Below are 17,536 nucleotides of genomic sequence, written 5' to 3'. Positions count from 1 at the left end.
AGTTACTCTTGATCAGGATGAACTTTATGTATGAGCAATGAGTAGTTCTAATCTTTTTTTTTTTTTTGATATATGTGATATTTATTGATTAGGATGAAAAAAGAAAAAAAAACATAATACAGATGTGAGAGAGAATCTCACTAACAAGGTACTATTGATAGACCACCATCTAAAGCCCCTTTAAAGCACTCTTTTAAAACAAAAACACCCTCCCCTTAGCAACCAAAAACAAGCTCCCAATTGACTACCAAGTCCCTAGCCCCTAGCGAAAGTGAAACCGCAATACTATAAAATATTTAAACTACAAGGTAGTCTTCATTCTCCTTTTCCATAATGGGCTGATTGGTGACCGAATCAATACCCAGTATGCCCAATCTCATACTCATTGTTGTTATTTCCATGTAATTTGCCAAAAGGTTTTTCAAGACATGATCTTCCCATGCCAGATGATATCCCCAAAGCCCCTACTAGTGGCACAACCATGTACTTGATCCAATCACGAGGGTCGTCAATCAATGTTTTGATAAATACTACTCACAATATCACCCACATTACCTTCATTAAGATTTCCATTTTGCATCTCCTGAGAGCGATCATTCCCCATGACATTGCATTTGAGCTAGCTTCTATCCCTCCTCCGGTTCCAATATTTGATGGCTCCACACCACCCCTTAGTGATACATTAGCAAAATTAGCACCACCACATAGCTCAATCTCACCCACTCCTTCGATAGCCACCTCACCAACTTCCACGAAGCCCGGTAACATTAGCATGTTATGCTCACTTGCCTCAAACTCACTTGCAACGCCCATGTTTTGCTCACCTTCATAGCTAGGTATTCCCTCTTTCTAATTATTCTTCATTTATAAGAGATTGATTCAACTACACTGATCTAATAAGAGCAACTACTAGCAAGTAGCAACAATAAAAACAAAAAACTGCACTTTTTTCTTCATCCTTAGAAAAAAATCTTATTCACATTGATCAATGCCTACACACAGTGGCGGAGCCAGGAAATTGAGTGAGGGTGAGCCAACCCCAACCCGCCCCATTTACATCCCTTGTCCAACACAATCACACCTAAAGAACCATATATATGACTAAGAAAAAAAAATGGAAATTCTAATATGATCAATATTATCAGCCCTTTAAAAAAAAATGATATTATTACTTCTCAAGATCAAATAAATTTAATTTGCTATACACGAATGCACGAAATCGTAATTTCAAAAGTTAAGTTTCTGATACAGCTCATTGCATGTAATATCTAACATGTTTCACCTGCCTACACAAGTAACAATAATGAAATTTAGTTATGTTTCCCTTTAAATGAAAACAGCTTCAGTGTTTTAGCTGTATAATAAGTACTTTAGAGGAATCTAAGTATCCAACTGGAAAGAATAAACTGATAGTAAGTAAACTTGGATTAATACAAGCTGAGATTATATACACCAAACTTGAGATCACCTAAGAATAACAATCGTGCATATGGATTAAAAAAATTTACATATGAAACGCCACGACTAACACATCCAAATAAGATAGATTCTCATTAAAACATACTTCAAAATTTGAAACCATTTTCACAAACATAGTATATATGCTAATAGATTGTGGCCATATTAGTTACTACGTGTTGTAATGACCCCTTTAGTAAGAATATAATTCACGTTAGGAAAATCTTGACTGAGATTAAAGAAAACTGAAAATAAAACCGTGTAAGGATGTTAATTGTTTGAAAAAAAACACCCAAGTAGGCTAGTGGCTTAGTGGAAAAATCTAGAGTGATCAATGACAAATTGTGTGTGTGTGTGTGTGTGTGTGAGTCTTAAGTAGTGATAATAACTATTTATATTTTTTTATATATAATGTTGAGGGTACGCCCAGGTGTACCCTGTGTGAGTCTTAAGTAGTGATAATAACTATTTATATTTTTTTATATAGAATGTTGAGGGTATGCCAGGGTGTACCCTGGGACCCCCTAGCTCCGCCACTGCCTACAGTAACACAACTCCAAACAAATTGTTTCCATCTGACACTCTATCAACTCTTATCGATCAAGGAGAAAAACTTCCGTCCATAACACTTAGGACGCAAAACCGTCCATAGCACCTCTGCACCACACACGTGTCCCATACAAACCTCGGTTAACTTAACTCTCCCCTATTTTCTCTTCTCAAATCTTTCATCTAGATATTTTTAGCGCCCATGGCCAACTATACCCAAAAAAATATCCTCGGTCATAAATAAAGTTTAGCACCCCCACGCCCAAAAAAATATCCTCACAGGAAATAAACAATAAATTTTCGGTTGTCACACACAAATAATATATATATATAGGGAAGGGATATGCCCACTCCATATCGTACCCACTCAACTTGCGAGATCATATCAAGATCTAAGGGTCCACATAAAACAAAACAGAACAAAGAAATAAAACAAAACCCTTCGCAGAAATAAAACAACAAATCCAAATTCTCCATTTTGCGCGGCAACCAAAAGAAAGAAACATAACAGACAATCAATTTGTCTATATGAAGAAGGTGGCGATGCTCAGAATTTTGCTCAAAACAAGAAATCTTTGGTTGGGAAAATTATGTGTTTTGGCGTGGATAACATACCAGGCAAGTATCATTATCCAGTGACTTGATGAGAACTTACTCCATTAACATGAATTCCATTTATAAAAGTTCACTGTTATGCTACTTGAACTTTACTTCGCTTACTTCATCCTGTTAACCAAATTTTCCTCAAGAAACCTAACTGAAGGTGTATCATCATTGCATTGGATGACTGGAAGAAAATAGCAAACGATTAGGGGACCTTGGAAAAATATCATCGTATATGAAATTGGTTCAAGTCAGTATATATCCAAGAAGTTCTTTGACTGTAAAGAAACGAAGCATAAAAAACTGAGCAAGTGTTAGACGGTTAGTGAATAGAATTGCCAAAACTAATGTTAGTCGAAAGACGAATTTCTTATTTGTTGAATTTTCTTTGAATCAAAATGTTTCGTTTGTTGAACTGGAAGTACCTAACAATATTCATTGTTAACATTTGTAGTTCATAACCATTTTTCTTATACTTTATCATATATCTTCCAGGTGTAACATACATAAATGACCGTGGACTATGGGGAAACTATTCCATCCTGAAAGGTAATCCTTATTCTGATGGCAAGGAATTGCTACTTGAAATCTGGGCTTTGAGATTTCATAATCCTTGGCGTTGTAGTTTTGATTCTAAAAGACCGTCCTACTTTACATGTGGAGATTCTGGTCAGCTGGTTTGGAAATTAACTGATACCAATATTATACGCATTACTTTAAGATATTTTTTTTGGCATCATTACGACTGCATTTGAACCTCAGCTTAAATATGGTTTGATGTATATGAATATGAATATGAATTTTTTGGCATCATTACGACTGCATTCAACTGATATATATGGCGTATCCCTCCCCATATATATTCAACTATATATATGGGGAGTGGGTTAAAAAAAAATCAGTTTTTTCTGCATTGCATGCATTACCATAGTTTTTGTTGTTTTTTGTTTTTTGTTTTTTTGTTTTGTTTTTGTTTTTTTTCCCAAATTGTGAGATATCTTCTGCATTGCTGAAATAGAGTTCAAGCTGTCTCATGCAACTAAAACAATTTCGGTTTTTTCTGCATTGCCTGCATTGCTCTAGTTTTTGTTGTTTTTTCTGCATTGCTGTAGTTTTTGTTATTTTTCTGCATTGCTATAGTTTTTGTTTTTTTTTTGTTCTTGTGCTTATCCCAATTGTTATAAAAATAAAAAAGAAAAAAAAAATCAGTTATTTCAAGTACATCAATGTGAGGAGACTATGTCTGGAACCTGCAATGTGAGGATTGTTAGCTAGCCTATCTAGTTTTGAATAATCCATATCTTGTTGGTTTAATAAGAAAAAGAAGTAGACGTGGTTAGAAGGTTTAATAAGAAAAAGAAGTAGACGTGGTTAGAAGGTTTAATAAGAAAAAGAAGTTGAAGTAGTTTTGAAGAGTCATAACCTGTCTATGCATGAAGAATAGTATGTCATTTAAGATGTTTTGCAGCTCTACTGTACCACTTTTGTTATTAGTTCTAGTGACAGGATTAGAGGGTTCTGCAAGTAAATAGTAGTAACATGCACAGACAGCACTACCATAAATAATACTTGCATACTTGTACCGCGGTCTTGGGGCTGCCACAGGTGCCAAAGTGAAAGACATTCAAGCTATTTCACTATCCTATAGGTAAATATTTAGTATTTTCGTTTATATGTTAACCCTTTATCGATCTATTTATTAGTATTTAATTGTGTGTATATATAAATTTAGGTGTGGATCTACGAGTACCTCTCGTGCTTCATGCCAATCCCAAAACTGGAGTATGAGTTGGCCCAACCTTGATGTCGTAAGCACTCAATTTACCGCTCCGCACTATGTTAACACAAAATATGCATTGCAGTGTTATCGAAAATTTCTGATGATACAACTTGTTTGATGGTAAGTATATGGGTTTGTTTAATAATTTATTGATTAATTGATGGTTGGAGTATGTGATTACTGATTGATTTTCTCATATGACAAGTTGAATGGTGGCCCTACAACAATGTTAGAGCTTTACGCTCGGTGGATGATATTGCTTATTTTGAGGGATTTATATGCTTTCTTGGTGTCGTGGAGCTTTATGTTGTTTGTAGGGCAGTCCATTAGTTGGTCACCTACAGCTTATACCCGTAAATTCTCCACAGCCAAATGTCATGATGAGAACTACCAACGGACACGGGTGCGAGGTCAAATGGAATCAAGGAGATCGTTCCACGAAGCAGAAAACTTGACCCGGTGCAAGTTTATTGGTGGGCGTTACCGTCGTGATCGTGTCTGAAGTTGGAGGTTTGAAGTTGGATTAGGGTTTTGTATATAGATTAGCGTTTGAAGTTTGATTAGGGTTTGGTTAGGGGATTAAGGGTTTGAAGTTAGAATTTGAAGTTAGAATTTATATGTTTGAAATTATTTTATATGAATTTCAAATTTGAAGTTATGTATATGAATTTGAATATGAAAATGTGCGTTTGAATTTCACGTTGAATTTGAATATGAATTTGAACATGAATTTGAATTTGAGTTTGAATTTGAATATGGTTTGATGTGAATGTGAATTTGAACATGAATTTGAATATGAATTTGAACGTGAATTTGAGGTTGAATTTGAGTATGGTTTGATGTATATGAATATGAATTTGAAAAAAATCAAAAAATCAGTTTTGATTGGATTTTGGTCCAAATGACCCAGTTAGCTAGGTCGCAGAGAAGTGTTCAAAACGATCTCTTCAAACCGTTCAGAATCTCTCTAAACAACCTCTTCAGACCGCTGCCCTTTAGACCTAAACAACCCATCAGATTGTTAAGGTATGCATCCAAACGATTTGGTGAGGTCGTTTAGGTCTATAGGCAAGCGATCTGCATAGATCGTTAAGGCCAGATTTGTCTATGAACGATATTTGGGGATCGTTTTGGATGCTTTTAAACGACCTAGCTGGGTCGTCTGGACCAAAATCCAAGCAAATTTTTTATTTGATTTTGTTCATTTCATATCCAAACCAAGTTCATATACGCACATAACTTCATATACATAATTTCATCTTCATCATCTCTATCATCGTCCACATCCTCAATCTCCTCATCAATAACTATCATTCAAGTGACTCAACCATGCCATCAACTTTTGCATTCCTGAGACATTTGGCCTTACCGACCTCGTGTAATGTTTGCAAAATAAATTGGTAAGTCTCATATGTTTTAGCCGTTTATCGACCATTTACTCGAACATGTCTACAACTTAGTGAGTTTAGGGTTCGACCTATGTCTTATAAGTTTAACATTGGTGCAGACTTTGAAGCAGACATTAGAGCAATTGAAATCAAACAGACAAAAAGAGTAACTCTAATTTGATTTTGAACCCTATTTTTTATTTGTTCAACCCTAATTTGATGGATAAATAAAGGGAATAGAAAAAGAGGTGGGACAAGATAGTGGGTTTGAATTTCACGTTAAATTTGAACGTGAATTTGAGTTTGAATTTGAATATGGTTTGAGGTATATGAATATGAATTTGAACGTGAATTTGAGTTTGAATTTGAATATGGTTTGATGTATATGAATATGAATTTGAAGAAAATAAAAAAAAAATCAGTTTTACTTGGATTTTGGTTCAAACAACACAGTCAGGTCACAGAGAAGTGTTCAAAACGATCTTTTCAAACCACTCAACGTCTCTCTAAACGACCTCTTCAGACCGCTGCCCTTTAGACTTAAACGCCCATTAGATTGTTTAGGTATGCATCCAAATGATTTGGTGAGGTCGTTTAGAGCGGTCTGCATAGGTCGTTAAGGCCAAATTTGTCTATGAACGATATTTGGGGATCGTTTTAGATGCTTTTATGCGACTTGGCTGGGTCGTCTGGACCAAAATCCAAGCAAATTTTTTATTTGATTTTGTTCATTTCATATCCAAACCATATTGAAATAACTTCAACTTCATATTCATATACATATACATAAAACCATATTCAAATTCAAATTCATCATATACGCACATAATTTCAACTTCAACTTCATATGCATAAAACCATATTTAAATTCAAATTCATATACGCCTTCATATACATAACTTCAAATTCATATACACACATAACTTCAACTTCAACTTCATATACATATACATAACATACATAAAACCATATTCAAATTCATACTTCAAATTCATATACAAATTATTCTAACTTCAAATTCCAAATTCCAAATCCTTCAGTCGTTGTCTTCATCACCATCTCTATCTTCGTTGTCGTCATTATCTCTATCATTGTCCACATCCTAAATCTCCTCATCAACAACTATCAAGTAAGAAAGTGATGACAAATGTCAATTTTAAAGTGAACTTCAAACAAGAAAATTTAGTATACTAAGAATGAATGAAAACTACGAAAATCACTTTACTTACTTATCCCCTTCTTCCTATTTGGATTTTGTGGACAATTTCGTTTGTCATGATTAACAATAACCTGGTTACAACAAGTATATACCCTACTGTTTGTCTTCCCTTTGCTAGCTTTTGCAATGTCTTTCTCCATACCTAATTTTATTCTAGTACTACTTTTGTAAACCTTCACTTCTTTTTCCTTCCTTTAGTTTGTGAGATATTGAGATTCATAAGTAACACTTGTGAGGCATCAATTGTAGATTGTGAGTTTTTATTGACAGTGCATGAATCGACAACTGAAATCTTGTTCCCGTCGTTAGTCTTCTTTATTTTCTTGAGCTCCAGTGATAGTTGTTGTAATCTTTTCAACATCAATTGGTAAGTCTCCTCTGTTTCAACCGCTTCATATAGACTAATTGATTGGCAACCATCTATGGGCGGATGCCAACGTTCCCCTTCGTCTTTTTTTGGTTGCGATAGACTAATTCAAGGACTAATTAATTATAATCAATCACAAACAAAGTACAATTTAAAGACGAAAATGGGTAGATCTGTTTGAAATTAAATGAACAATTCCTTGAGGTTCAAATGCAGTCGTAATGATGCCAAAAAATATATCTTAAAGTAATGCATATAATACTAGTATCAGTTAATTTCCAAACCTGGCCAGAATCTCCACTTGTAAAGTAGGACGGTCTTTCAGAATCAAAACTACAGCGCCAAGGATTATGAAATCCCAAAGCCCAGATTTCAGGTAGTAGTTCCTTGCCATCAAAATAAGGATTACCCTTCAGGATAGAATAGTTTCCCCATAGTTCGAATGTTCGTTGATTAAGTCAAGTTACTGACAACTATATTAATCAACTTCTTATGTTCTTGAGTAATACAACTCAACCTCATTGTCATATCGGAATAAATCCACCTGCAGGGTTTACATGACAATCTTTTTGAGCTCCTCAAGGGGACATCATCAACCCGACTTCTTGCGGGACACGAATTCCTTCTATAATCAACAGCACACCTTACATACAATGTCATTACCCAATCCATCGAGTTTGTTTATTCACAAATGAATCTCACTCATTGATGATTTAAAGCAATGCACAATGCATGTAAGTGCCCGTTATTATATCCGGATTAGGAGGACAAACATCCATAAAAACATAAGCGTTTGTTCTCTTATACAGTCAGTATAAAGAAAAACAACCTCACTTGGTCCTGTTCAATACACACAAAGTGTACTAGTGTAATCCTATAGTCAAGATGGACTAATACCAGATTATACTACAACCGTACCAATGGTTTGTCCAAATTCATCTAGGTTGTGAACGATTACTTATACTTTATGAGGTACTGATGATATGATCTTATGTGTATTCATACCATATCATCTACAACATAAAGTATTAGACACATGCATATAACTAATAACATATATAATATGCATAACATTTACCCATATGATTCTCATTCAAAAAATGAAGAATTAGAGTTAATACAAAAGTAATGTTTTTAGTATATAACCCTATCACTCCCAACTGAAAATGACGTTGATCGTCCCCAGTATCCTCCCCTGATCAGGTACCTACTCCTCTTTCCCTTTCCCTGTGATAAACTCTTTCAGCAACCACTTCCCTATCATCCTCTGCACAAACCACTTAAGCGCGTAGCATTCATTCATCTCATGGTTTTGTATTTGATGGTAAGCACAATAAGGCTTACTCGGTATCTCCTCTAGTTTGTTCCGCGGCCCTTCAAAGCCCGACATCCTCTGAATCAACTGCAATATTTCACTCAATGGCCGGTTCAGCGGTGTCTGTTCCGTTTCCCGATAAGGTTTCCTCTCCCTATACTCTTTCCTGACTTCGCTCCTCCCCCTCTCAGGACGCGAAGGGTATCCTCGATATCCACTGCCTTCTCTGTCTACTGCTTCGTATCTTCCGCGATCCTCCCTTTTTTCCAATGACAACACGGCCTTCCCCAGCCTCTTAACTTCTTTCTACATAGTATCCTCATGTCTTATATATTTCTCCACCCTGGGGTACAAATCTTGTAACGTTGCAATCTCGTTTTTCGCCACGGACTCATGTACTTTAGTCCCCGGGAGCAACCCTCTTTCGAACACAATCACCGCAGTTCTCTCATCTAAGTTTTCCACTTTCAGTGTCTCTGCCTTGAACCTACATAAGAAGTCTCTCACCGATTTTGCGGATCTCTGTCTCACGTTGAATAGAGCCGCGATATCAACTATCCGCTTCTTCTGGTGTATGAAGTGATCCACGAACGCTCGCTCTAACTCTTGGAAATTGTTTATGCTCTTCGATGGCAACCGGTAATACCAGTTGGAAGCTCCCCCCTTTAAGCTTGAGGGAAACATCATACACCGCAGTCCATCATATTTAGGTTCTTGCCATAGCAGCATCTGTTGTAGAAAGTGATGGATATGATCTGCGGGATCTCCCTTCCCGTCATACCTCTCAAATCTGGGCTGGTTGAACCACTTTGGGACCTCAGAGTTCCAAATTGCGTCAGCCAGCAGGTTGCGGTTCATCCCCGCCACCACCTAGTTCGCCGCTCCACTTATACCTTTAGGTTGCGCCAGATTCGCTCTCAGGTCATTGACTATCATTTCCCTCACTTGCTCCCTTGTGAGTCCCAGTAACACATTGTCCGCCAAGTTGGGTCCCCCATCATCCTCTTTTTCCGACTCAGATGCCTCTCCCTCTGACTCTTCTATGGTTTCTTTCTCCCTCCATAGCCCTTCGTTTTCTTCTCTCAACCTCGCTATTTCCTTGTGTAACAATCCTGTTTCCTCTGACCCGAACGCGGTGGTCTCCTGTCCGCCTTGCTCTCCCCCTTCATTCCTCACTGATTCCACCTCCTCCACCGCCACCGCCACCTTCCTACACCTCTCTTCACTCTTGTGGCCATTTCTCAAGTTGTTTAGATCTCGGTCCCCACAGACGGCGCCAAATGTTAGAGCTCTTAAGACTCACCCTCACATTTTCCTCCTTTTTCTCCTCTAGTCTCTTTGGTTTAGCCAAAATGCCCCCCTTTCTCTCTCTCCCACTGTTCTTTTTATACTCCCTAGTCTCCCATTGCAGTCGTCCCCATCCCTCGCTCCCCTTTCATCCACGTGTAGGGTTACTGCCGGGTACCCACATGATCGCAGACTGATACTATACACCCTAATTATCAATATATCTTGCATCGGGCCCATCCCAATGCCGATCCCCTACTCCTCGGCTCGCCCTCTAATAACGTGCGTGCATCAGTTCGCTTCACCCTTTGTCTTCAATACTGCTAATCCTACCACTACAATTATCTTCTCCTGATCGATTTTATTGTTTACTACGATATTATACTTCATAGGAAGTGACTTCCATAGGTACGAGTAGAAACTGTAGAACTGTAGAAGTAACTCAAAAGCAGAGCCATCTTCAATAAACATTTCCCATTTCCATTTATCCATCATTTATGAACAAAAGTATAACTTAAGGTTGAGCCATACGGATCCATTTCAAGTTTTCAACAAACATCTCCATTCATCCCGACAATCAAAATGTCACCATTCTCAAACGTGATGTTTCATCACCATTCTGCATTAAAATTTGGAAAGGACCATGGTAACGCACTAACGCCATGTGTAAAATTCTGTATCTGTTTCCTAAATGATGTCGGTTATGTGTCCTATAGTTTCCATTATAGGTTGTTAAGTTCATATTACCTTAATTACTCTTTAAAAGGGACTGGAAAACATCTTAACAAAAATGGGCAACTGACAACCATTTTTATGTTAATTGCAGTTAATTTACAAAATGTATATTGAAAACTTCCCACTTTCCTGTATTCAGTATTCTCCTATTGAAAGGTCAGCGCATCCCAAATTATAAATGGCCTTTACAGCAACCATCCCTGCTGGTGTTTTAATGGCTAACTCTGTCCAAGTATTGTAATGGCTGGTGCGTGAACTTTGAAATATGTGTCCATATGCAATTCAGGTCGGTGAATTACACCTGACCCAAATCCCCAAGGTCTTGATGCTTTTAACTTGGTCATATTTTTAAGAGTTTAAATACGAAAAGATGTATCAAACTTAAAACTTGTTCTTAACGGCTACTCTTATGGAAGTTGGTTTGTTATTCATGTGTATATTCTTACTCTGCTCACGAAGCTTGTTTGAATATTCAAGATTCATAAAAGTTACCAAAAAAGTTACCAAAAAAAAATTCATTATCCAAATGTAAAATGTAGAATAAACTACCCTGGCAATGATGTAGAATAAAAGCCTAATTTCACTTTGGTAACACATAAGAAACATAAAATAGCTGAAGATGGTTCTATGAACTCCACTAAAACGAACTCTAAATGAACTCTACCACTTAACTCAATGAATTAGAAACTGATTTATTCACACAATTGGTAGAGATGTTATCCACACAATAGAAATCATCTTCATAAAAAATCAGCTCATTTGAATATTACAACCTCGTCAAAAATCGTTTCGGAAGTTATAAAATTATCCAACTGTCCAGATTTTTTTAATTTCGGTGCAACGTTTGACAAGATTACAAATATTCAATTGAGCTGATTTTTTGTGGAAGTATTCTCCATCATAAGACGTATACATCCATAAAAAATTAGTCCTCATTTCATTTTTAGGAGTGGAGTAACTTTGGAGTCATTATAACTTAATTCAGATATTAGTATTATTGAATAATTCTATTACAATAATCTTAAGTATAGGTTAAAGAAGAAGCTTGTGAATCAATTTCACTTGAGAGTTAAAACCAATCAACGTACAAGTCTCATTCTAACTAGTCAATCCAAACAAATTGTAACTTCCACACTCGCGATAGGCGATCGCTGCATTTGGGTCCAGTAACCTTCCTAGCTTGGTTGTGGATTAAAACCAATCATGCAACCGTAGGGGACAGCATATACCTGGCTCGCTCAGTATGTAAAGGCTTCTAGCCACTATTGGCAATTAGGCATTGCTCTATCACTCAACGCATCGACAACTCTCCAAAGCGATTCGTGTATTTTAGCCGAACACAAGCATCTGCATTACGACTCTGGAGTGGATTCCAATATGAATATCATGCAATGCGGCTTTTAGTTTTTTTTTTTTTTTTTTTTTTGTGAGCGGCTTTTAGTTAAAATTGCACTGTAAAGTACCACATAGTCCCCCAAGTCGAAACTACAAATTTAGGCCCCAAATCCTAACTTGACCGTTTCAGTTTAAGAATTAAGGTGAAATTAAAGGTTAATCAATTCGAACTTATGCCCGATTCCTGGAAGACATTCAAACTGTAACTTCCAAACTAAAAGATTAAAATTAGAAAGGACAAAGTAACGTTCGTGTTCACATCAGAAATTACTGCACTTTTGACCATTTCTGAGCCTAGTCAAGCAATTTTTCTCATCTGAACCACATTCATCAGGAGTACTCCATTCATCAAAGCATTAACAAGGTACTGTCATTTTCTCTGGGACCAATAGCACAATTGGCATCATACAAACTAAACTATGGCTACTCTCAAGTCTCATCATCCATTACAGTATAATAATCATATCATCACATGTACTAAAAACAGAACAGATCATTGCCACCATTCACACAAAACTTACTAAAACAACAAACTATATATAATCATCGATATTCTTACATTGTTTGTGAAACCTATATGAAACATCACTGTTAATCCAGACATATTTAGACTAAAAGTAGCCCAACAATGAAGATTATCTTCTTCGAAGTCCTACTATGACATTCCTAATTATATTAGAAACATATAAAATTTGACTCCACTTAGTAATTCGTCTTATTTCAACTAGTCTAAGACCCAAATCAACAAGTATCATTCTCTGACTTCAGAGTTAGAACAACATGGTAAGCTCCTTAATGTGAATAGCATTAGTTCCTCAACTATCCCACTTCCCCAGCCAAATTGTTGTGGATCAAATAATATCACTAAAATCCAATCATGCGGGCTTGTTTAGTGTGTATGTTAAGGAACTTCTAATAAGTTGGAACTATGCGTTGCAGTATTCTTGTGGAGCTGTGGTTCAATTATAGTTCGGGATTTTGAAATTTTCGGAATTTCGATAAATCTAAAAACCGAAACCATTAAATTTCGACCCTATTACATTCGGAATTTCAAATTTTTTCAAAATTTCAAATATTTCGATTCTATATTTGGAATTCTGATTTTTTAGAAAACCGAAATTCCAAACGGAATTCCGGAGTTTCGTTCGGAATCACAAACTATAGGGTTCAATTATTCTGTTGTAAAGTGTTACCATTCAAAACAACTTATTGACTGCTATCCAAGATTCCAATGCGCTTCTGCTAATTTGTAGGTACATGCATATGCATAAAGGATTCAGGGCTCAGGGGACTTTTTAGGTGTTGCCACACTACATATAGCCACCAAATTCAAGTGTATTCCCCGCAAAAAAAATAATGTACTGTAGTTTCTACTTCGCGCTTCCGTCTTCGTATGCAATTGAGGACCAACTCTAAAACGTTAGTTAGGCCTTCCTTCCTGAAAGACAAATTCGAACTTTATAACCTCCATAGTAAATTAAATATCAAAATTAGAAAGGACAAGGAAACCTTCATATTCACATCAGAAATTACTCTACTTTTGAGTTTTGACCACTTCTGAAGTTCTGAGCCAAGTCAAGTAAATTTCATATCTGAAGTTCTGAACAACTTTCTTCAGAGCATTAACAAGCTAATAACTGTCATCTTCTCTGTTCAAATAAGACAATTGGCATCAAATTTATACAAATGAAATCTATCTCTAGATATTTTCATCATCCATTTGTACAATCACCAGATCATTGTGTACAAAAACAACACAGAATCTAGTGCAGCAACAAACCATGATAAATAAAAAGTTCAACATTCATTAACCAGAATAAATAAAAATATGGAATTTTCTCGGCAAAATAATCTCTTGATACAAAACCAACAAACAAGTTGGTTTTAAAATAACCAAAATTGTTCATTTAAATGAACTAATAAAAGAATCCCATTACATCTGTCTCTCTATACAATGTATGAAAGAATCATCAAATCTAACCAAAAATAAAAATAAAAATAAAGAATCAAACTTTCCATCACAAAGAAGAAAAGGATCTTTGCAAATCATCATCTTGATGCAAATAAAGATCATAAGGAGCCCAAAGATAATCCAATGGACAAGCCATTTTAGCATCAAGTCTAGACCAAGGTTTGCCTTTCCCACTCCAATGTAACAAACTTACAGGACCTGGATGTAAAGATCTACAACTCCCAACAACATTATCACCTCCCAATCCATGTTGATTCCATTTATGATCTATTCCTTCAATATCACCACCAAATACTAACAAAAAAGGTGGTAATGAACCCAACTCATATATCCTCCTCACCTTCTGTACCTCCATCCATCCTTCAATCTTTCTTCTATAATTACCTGCTCTCCATTTCTCCAAATCCATTACCATCACACCAGTGTTGAAATAACATGGCTTTTTTTCTCTCCCTTCAAAAACTCTGTTCAAAACTCTACTCCCCCAGAACCCATCTGTGAAATACTTGGTAAAATTCGCTTGGCAATATTCTGGTGCACCAATAACTCTTGATCCACTTAATACAACACTCCATAGTTTCTGAATATCATCAACAACTACTAAATCTGAATCCAGATATATAACTCTCCCCACACATGGCTCTAACAACTCAGCAAGATAGTTTCTTGCATAGTTTAATGGATTCTCAAGTGCTTCACGTATTGAAGATGATATCAAATTCTTTACAACATATTCTTTAAACACATACACTTTGAAGTTTAAAGATGGAAATGTAGATCGGACTAACTCACTGAGTTGACTAGGTGAAAATGTGTTCACTGATGAGTCTGATGATATGAAGTGGAAAAAGACGTTTTCAGGACATGACGCGTGTTTTAAAACCGATAAAACTGCTGCCATTGAACCTCGTATGTATGCTGAGTCTAGTGTCATGGCTACATGCACGTGTGACGGATCACAAGTTGATGAGGAAGATTTTATGTATGGACATTCAGCACCGTTCCTGTACTCCGGGGCTTCTGAAAATCTTGGTAGTCTTGGAGTGTTTTCTATTATGGGGATTGATCTGATTGCTTGTGAAGAAACGAAGAACAAGAAAAGGAGGACAAGATACATTGTAGCGGAATACCGGTGTTTTTTTTGTTGTTGTTGTTGTTGTGTTGTGGGCTTTTATAAGTTGAGAAGAAAAAAATAGAAAAGAGAGAGACGTGTTTGAAGAAAGAGAGAAAACGCGGTTCTTCTTTCTCCGAGTAGAGAACTTAAAATCTTAATGTTGATGTGAGAAGGTTTTTATTGAAGAAGTCTAGAAGAAAGAGAAAGATTTCTTATTATTTTATGAGTTCATTTACTTTTTTATTTATTTATGGAAAAGTGGTAAAAATAAAGACAGCTGGAAAAGGAGGAGAGCTAGCTGTGAATGATGGTGATGTACTGGATCAGAAATTCAGAATTGGCAGTGCCATCGGCCAACTCATACTGTGAAGAGTTATGTTATTGGTGGGGAAGTAATTAAGGGGAGGGGATTATTGGGTGGTTTATGAGATAGGGAATTATGTTAGGTTCTGGTTTAGTGGGATGACACGTTTTACGCGGCCTGAGGTTAGAGTTAGTTGTTGCGCGTTGTTAGCGTGTTTAGGAAACATCGACACAATTTATTTATTTTGTTTTTATGAAATTTCATCGTTTCTTTCTTTAATGAATTTAAGACCGATTCTTATTCCCAAAATTGACACAATTTGGATCAAGAGAACCTAAACGAAGACAAGCAACTGGTGCATTGAATTAGAATTGTTATTGGATTAGGTCAATATCTTGGCTTTAGTGGAAAGCCAACATCTTCAAAAGGATGTGCCAGTGTGCCACATTCTGCCTCCATTTTAATTAGGTTAGGTTAATTCTACGATGAATAAAAACGGAGGTATATACTGGGCTGTTCGGTTTGGGTCGGATTCTAAAAAATTCGAACCCTAACCGATAAGATAATTGGTATTTCAAACTGAACCTAATGATAATATTATATCTACTATCTATATACTAAAGTAGAGACCTCTAATGGAGGATTTTCTCTCTCCTATGTGGCACTCTAATATGAGAGTTAGTTTTTTCTCTCTCCTATGTGACACTATAATATTAAAAATAGTATTTTCTAATAACCTACAGTCCCACTTACATGGAACCTCTTTGGAGAGTTGAGTATATTTATAATTCTTATACTAGCTTTCGAACCCGTCCTACGAACGGGTGCCTTTATATTAAATTATTTTAAAAAAATATTAGCAACTATGCATATATACATAGTTAGTTAGTTATGTATAGCTATGAGATATGAAAATTATATTAATCACTTATTCAAATTTCTTGCACCACTCTCTATAAAAAGAAAGCACCATACCTTAATAAAATCTATCCACTTCTTTTTGTTGTTAGGTTTAATAATAGAAGTTTCATTGAAGTTTTGTGAGAATGCCAAATGTGGCGAAAATAATATTGAAGCTACTTGAAGAGCAAGACATTTCCAATCATAATAAAAGAATTATGATAAACACTACTTATAATACAAAACTATATTTGTCGAGACATTCCCCCTACATGTAATACAAACATGTTTTAGGGTTATTAATTCAATACATATGCATCAAGTTTCTGATTTTCCATTAATTATTCTTTACAGTTAGTTCAATGTAGTACATTCCATCCAGTTTTCAATTTCTCATTAATTATTTGTTGAGGTTAGTTCAATGCAATAATTGCATCAAATTTCCGATTTCCCATTAATTATTATTTGAGGTTAGTTCAGTGCAATTGCATCCACTTTATGATTTCCCATTTGTTATTCATTAAGGTTAATTCAAGATAATTGCATCCAAATGTTTAGTTAATTAGTTTTTTAGATTAGTTCATTGCATTTGCATCCAGGTTCTAATCTCCTATTAATTACTCTTTGAGGTTAGTTCAATACATCTGCAACCAATTTCTGATTTCCCGTTAATTATTTTTCTAGGCTTGTTCGATAGTTTACAATTTCTAGTTATTTATACTTTGAGGTCAGTGTGATACAGTTACATCCGGCTTCCGATTTCCACTTAACTATTCTTTAAGGTTATTTTAATGCATTTGCATCCAATTTCTGATTTTCCGTTAGTTAATATCTTATTTTAGTTTAATGCAGTTGCATCCAGTTTCTGATTTTCAATTAATTATTCTTTGAGGTTAGTTCAATACAGTTGCATCCAATTTACGTTTTTATGTTAATTGTTATTTGAGGTTAGTTTAATATTTTTGCATCAAGTTTTCAATTTTCTGTTAATTATTTTTTGAGGTTAGTTCATTTTTTGAGGTTCGTTCAATGCAGTTACATCAAATTTATAATTTCCCGTTAATTATTCATTTAGGTTAGTTCAGTGCAGTTTCATCCATTTTTCAATGTTTCGTTACTTAGTCTTTGAGATTAGTTTATTGCATTTGCA

The 17,536-nt window shown here is 35.7% G+C and overlaps 1 protein-coding gene across 1 annotated transcript; it reads right to left on the bottom strand.

The window, feature by feature from the left end:
- Window positions 1-13,930: 13,930 nt before the first annotated feature.
- On the bottom strand, window positions 13,931-15,754 carry LOC147523054 (putative galacturonosyltransferase-like 9). The gene has a single exon (XM_086596663.1). It carries the CDS (start codon window positions 15,183-15,185, stop codon window positions 14,115-14,117), a length of 1,071 nt encoding a protein of 356 aa, XP_086452789.1. The 5' UTR covers window positions 15,186-15,754; the 3' UTR covers window positions 13,931-14,114.
- Between the last annotated feature and the right edge of the window lie 1,782 nt (window positions 15,755-17,536).

The sequence above is a fragment of the Coptis chinensis genome, chromosome 1 (assembly GCF_015680905.1).
Source record: "Coptis chinensis isolate HL-2020 chromosome 1, ASM1568090v1, whole genome shotgun sequence".
NCBI classification, from domain to species: Eukaryota; Viridiplantae; Streptophyta; class Magnoliopsida; order Ranunculales; family Ranunculaceae; genus Coptis; species Coptis chinensis.
This window is presented reverse-complemented; position numbering and strand designations above follow the sequence as displayed.